This window comes from Ciona intestinalis, unplaced genomic scaffold, assembly GCF_000224145.3.
Source record: "Ciona intestinalis unplaced genomic scaffold, KH HT000021.1, whole genome shotgun sequence".
NCBI lineage: Eukaryota > Metazoa > Chordata > Ascidiacea > Phlebobranchia > Cionidae > Ciona > Ciona intestinalis.
This window is the reverse complement of record NW_004190343.1, coordinates 38,361-44,041: the sequence shown is the minus strand read 5'-3', so window position 1 is coordinate 44,041 and position 5,681 is coordinate 38,361. Positions and strand designations below refer to the sequence as shown.

Sequence of the window (5,681 nt, the reverse complement as noted above, 5' to 3'; positions counted from 1 at the left end):
TTTTTTTTCAATAATACATTGAAAGATCCACACAAACAGTTGAAGATTTAAAAAACTCGGGCGTTTGTATCGATAAATAACTTTGAAAATGTGCGAAATCGTGCTGCGTAACCGTATTTTCCACACGAGCCGTTATGAATTAAACAGAGGTTAGATTATTACGCCATAGAATGCGTATTGTTACGTTTGATCTACGTTACAGATTACATAATTCGTTAGGGTTTATTGGCTGGGAATTAGGGGTTTAAGGTTTTTACTGCCATAAAACAGTACGAAAACAAGTCTATAACGTCCCTTAACTTACGTAATACATCACTATTGTGACAGAACATAATACTATTGTGACGTAATAAATCGTTAACCTTATACGCAAGTCAAGCGAATTACGCTGCCGCAGCATGTTTATCGCGCATTTTCAAAGTTAATTTGAACATTTTGAACCCAAAATTTTAGGTGGCCACCAGCTAAAGGATTACCTATGGGTCGTGAGATGTTTATAAAACTCTGATTTGGGTCGCGCTAAAAAAACTTTGGGAACCACTGATATAGTTGAACGATTCTTGTATAGTAAAGTACAGTAATGATCTGGTGCTACAAAAACGTAAGTAACCAACAAAAAGTCACAACCACTAATAGTAATATAGAAATATATTTCGGCTAAATGGAATCGTCATTCTTTTTTTCAAACAGAAACAATTTAAATAAGAGACTGACGATGCCATTTAGGCAAAATATATTTCTCTATTACTTTTAGTGGTTGGACTAGATTTTTGTTGGTTCTGTTCTCGTAGCACCAGATCATTAAATATGTAATAGTTTTATTTTAACAGTAAAGTATGTATAGTACAATGACTTATTAACTAGGTGTAGCGACCACGCTTATTTTCTTTCAATTAAATGTAAATGTTTTTAACTGTATAACTTTATTTGTCATTTCAATTACGGTAGCAAAGATTTAGAAATATTTTAAATGAAAAGACAGGATATAGCGACAAAACAATAGTTGTCAAAAATAAAATTAATACAAACTACTTACAAGTAAAATGAAATTTGGTCCACAGTTAAATGTACATACAGAAGTAATAAAACGCGAGTGTGTGCATGTATATGTGCCAGCTTCTTCAAATTCAAGCAATGGACATACTGTGGATAAAAAAACAAATAATTAAGTAAAAGTAAAAATATTCCGCTGCTTCGTTAGAGAATGTATATTTTGGGGAACTAATCTTTTGGGACAATAGATTAAAGAAGTGTGTGACATTATTGGGAATATTTTATTAACTCAATAAATTTTTAACACGTCTGCCTCTGACCCAGAGGTAACGGGTTAAAGGCTATTCGCTGCTACTATTGTGGCGTATGTGTCCTTGGGCAAGACACTTAAAGGCAATTGCTCCAACCCAGTGGTCACTAATGGGTTGTCTAAATTACCAGCCACACATAAAAAATCTCCCAAAAATAATGACCCACAAAGTAACATACTTGGTAACTCGTAAGCCGACACGTGGTGTATGAAACAGAACACCAGTGTTTAACGACTGTCATTTTCCGACAACGCGAGGATAAAGTAAGTCACACTCATTTATTCATCTTATTAATTTAATGCTTCTGCTCTTAATTCTAACAACAAAAAAAAATTAAAAAATGACAATGTTATACCTCGCTGGCAATAAGGAATAGTTGAATTCCATTTCCCATCTTTTCCACACAGAACACCTATGTTGCCCTTAACCGCATAATTTTCATGACATTGCACTTTACAAATAGTTCCGTTACTTGGTGGATCTTCATTTGTTGAACATGTCACATCACCAGTGCTAGATGGTGGTACCGAAGGACATACCGTAACTGAAAAAAAAATTATTCTGTAAAAATTGACATACTGTAACTTAATTTTATTCTGTTTTAATAGACATACTGTAACTAAAAATAGGTAATTTTATTTTTTATTAACAGACATACTGTAACTAAAAAGATGTAATTATAATCTGCATTAATACGAAGAGACATACTGTAACTAAACATCAGTAATTTTAATTTTTATTAATACACATAAAGTGTAAATTAAGCCAATGCTTACAATTTTAACTCTACTAGATACCTTTTTCACAATATGCACTATCCTGAAGACATTTTCAAAACTTTTTTAAGACCTTTTTAATAAAAACTTAAAGAAAACAACCTTAAAGAAAATACGGATACCTTTTTCACAATATGGCACCGGACTTGACCATACAGCATCAGAAATGTCACCACCAATGACTTTACAAGTAGAAGAAGAACTTTTATCTCCAGCCAACTGAAAGCCAAGAGGACATGAATAAGAACAAATTGACATCTCAAAATTATGATTGGTGCAGGTTGTTGTACCACCATTTGCAGGGTCAGGTAAAAGAGAACAAACGCCAACTGTAAAATAGGTTTACAAATTTAAAGAGGAAAAAAGGCAAAATATGTCATAGCCATAAAAAAATATTTTTATAGACTTATAATTTTTTGACTAAGGAGTCTATGTAAGAATAAAGTATTAAATTTATGTATAAGAGTAATATAGGAGCTAAGGTTTAACTCGAACGCAGCTGCAGTTTTAGCCTTAACAAATAAGCGACTGTTGTCTATAACTTAATTAATCTCCTCTTGATGAATATGTACGGTTGTATTGACGATCACGCAAATAATAAATGATAGCCAGACTCCAACAATAGCCAAAGAAGAGCCAACTCAGCCAAATTGGCAGAACGGTCAATAAAGAAAGAGAGAGAGCCAGAGAGTTGGAGTAAACAAGTAATATTTATTTTTACACCATATGTTCGATACAATATCTCATTATCAATTTTGGATTTGTGTCCAGGTATTTTAGTGTCGCGTTTGAACAGCAAATTACAAAATTCTTAATTAATTCTTAATGTATTGTCTGTAGGGTGTAACGGTCACACCCTTTATCAAAAACGTTATTTCTTTTTCTGTTTTATTAATAAGCGTGATTTAACAACTGTTGTTTTACCGTTACTACCGGTCTTTTCGCTTTTATAAACTTTCCCGCTATTGTGATCAAAGAGACAAAATAAATTTCATTCATTTAAAAAAAGAAGTTCTTTTAGTATCTTACGTTTCACACAGCTACCAAAACTTGCATTCCAACTCCCGTTGGTCTCACACAGCGACACCAATGACCCAGCCCTTACACCATACCCTGCCTTACATGTAAGTGTGCAAGTTGTACCAGACGGATACTTCCCTTCAACAGGATTCTTTGTACATATGTGGCTCCCAGATTGGTCCCAGGCAGGGGATTGACAGTCAGCTTAACAATAAGCAATTGTGATTTTTGACTAAAATTTAATGAATAAAATACAATTATGTACTGCAAATGGTTTTATCCAAAAAATACTTCAATACTTTGTGAAAAGGCAATCAGACTCTAAGAAGCTATTATTTAAGAATAGTTAAATAAATGAATGAATAAATGTAACTTGCTTTATCCTCGCGGGGATGGAAAATGACAGTCGTAATACTATGAGTGAACTGTTTCATAAACCTCGTGCCAGCTTATAAGTTACCACAAACGTAACTTTATAGGTCCGACGCCGTGGTTATAGCGACAGTCGTTTTCCGGCCACGCGAGAATAAAATAAGTTACATTCATTCATTCATTCCTTTCTAGGTGACTATTTTTTTCATTTTCAAGTATAATTGATTGTCTAAGGTTTGCATTCATTAACTTACCACTTCGAAACTTAAATACAAGGAAAGCAGCCAACCCAGCCAGAAGCAAGAGAACAATAATGACCAGAAATGAAACTGTGAATTTTTTTCTTCTACTCCAACTTGGAGACGTTATCTTTAAAAAATGATCAGTGCCATCTATCAAAAAAAGTAAATTAATATAGAGAAACAAATAAAACGATCATAAAACAGCAAAAATAAAATAAATTTTACTAAAGTGGTGATATATAGTAGGGTGGGGAAAGATGGGACACATTTTTATTCTATTTTCTCGTGCCATTTGGTAGTAAACAAAGAATAAATTCAAAGAATTATAAAACCGTATCCTCACGACTCTCATAGACCGTTGTAATTGTTTAAAACACGATCAGGATATTTTGATATTATGTGCTAAAGGTGTCCTATCTTTCCCCACACTACTATATACGCAAATATTAAAAGTAAAACATTGTCCCAATAATAGATTAAATGTGATGAGCTATGCATTTCTTTAATTTAAAAAAAAAAAAAATAAACAAATAAAATAATAGCAAAAAAAGATTAATTTTTAAGACAATTTTTTACCTGTTGAATTAGTTAACAGTGGTCTGGCGTCCGCTGCATTTATGATGTCACCATCACTTCTATGTGTGCTGTCAGTTTCTATTGTGTTAGAATGGATATGGGGAAGTAACACTTGTTTTGGATTTGTTTCCTCATCGCGATTCGATGTAAAAGCTCGGGGGGTGACATTTGGGCTTAAAATGGATGAGACAAAATTTAATACTGAATGTAACTAACTTTATCCTCACGTGGCCGGAAAACGACAGTCGTCAAACACGGTGTTCTGCTTCATACACCTCGTGCCATCTTACGAGTTACCAAGTAGGTTACTTTGTGGGTGAATATTTTTTGGCGAATATTTTTATTTTTTTGTGTGCGGCTGATAATGGTGAACCCGAATTGGAGCAATTGCCGTTAAGTGTCTTGCCCAAGGACACATACACCCACTGTGTTTAACGACTGTCGTTTCCCGGCCACAGGAGAAATAAGTGAATTTTATTCAAAAAGAAAACCAAACCTTTCTTACTATATGTTAGGTTGTACATCATCACTATAGTAAGTCCCCAAAGCATTATGTGGGTAACGATGGACATTGCTCTGGCCAACACTAGATCTTATGGATTCAGACAGTTTCTGAATAAAGAAAATTTATGACTTTGAAATAGAGATTTATTTCACTAAGTTTTTGTCAATTTAACAGTATTAAGATTTGTTAGCCTGATAGTTAAATAACAATTTTTGTCTGCTAGGTGTAACGACCACGCTTACTTTCTTCCAATTAAATATAAATGTTTTTAACTGTAAGCGTGTTTTAACAACTGTTGTTTTGTCGCTATATCCTGTCTTTTCATTTAAAATATTTATAAATCTTCGGTACCGTAATCGAAGAGACAAATAAAGGTATTATATAATTATATTAACAAGGTATGGAAATCAAAACCCTCCCTACTCAAAGAAGTGTTGCTGAAGGTGGTTGCATAACTCACAATCTGAAACCAGTACACAGTAAATTTTAGGTGTAGTATTAGGTGTAGTAACTTTTGTTGCCATTTTTCATACTACTTTTTTTGCATTTTTATGTTCTTAATTACAAAGAACAAATATAATTCATACTTTTTAGCCCAAGAAAAATTGACAAAATGTTTACACAGGTAGGTACAATCAATCTTTTTACTCACAGTGCACAGAACTAATAACTTTCTAACACAATTTGAAACTTCTTGAGCATCATATTGTTTCATCGCTAACTTCTCTTTGATATCTGTAGAAAAATAGGATCTCAAATATTTGTATAGGTCTAATTGTGTCGTTATAGTCGTTACACGGGTTTAACACCTCGTGCCAGCTTACGAGTTACCATGTATGTTACTTTGTGAGTAATTATTTTTGGGGGATTTTTTTTTATTTTTTTA

At 33.2% G+C, this 5,681-nt stretch overlaps 1 protein-coding gene across 4 annotated transcripts in view; it reads right to left on the bottom strand.

The window, feature by feature from the left end:
• LOC100176290 overlaps positions 1-5,681 on the bottom strand; it is a 16,746-nt gene that overhangs the window by 4,557 nt on the left and 6,508 nt on the right. The window contains exons 8-15 of one of the 4 annotated variants that reach the window (XM_009863767.3): positions 5,448-5,530; positions 4,796-4,902; positions 4,291-4,463; positions 3,727-3,864; positions 3,110-3,304; positions 2,203-2,409; positions 1,660-1,848; positions 1,037-1,143 (exon numbers count right to left, since the gene is read on the bottom strand). In XM_009863767.3, the coding sequence (XP_009862069.1) occupies positions 1,037-1,143; positions 1,660-1,848; positions 2,203-2,409; positions 3,110-3,304; positions 3,727-3,864; positions 4,291-4,463; positions 4,796-4,902; positions 5,448-5,530 (1,199 nt within the window). The remainder of the gene's footprint in view (positions 1-1,036; positions 1,144-1,659; positions 1,849-2,202; positions 2,410-3,109; positions 3,305-3,726; positions 3,865-4,290; positions 4,464-4,795; positions 4,903-5,447; positions 5,531-5,681) is intronic. The other 3 variants (XM_018814993.2, XM_009860227.3, XM_018814992.2) reach the window with 3 other exon arrangements.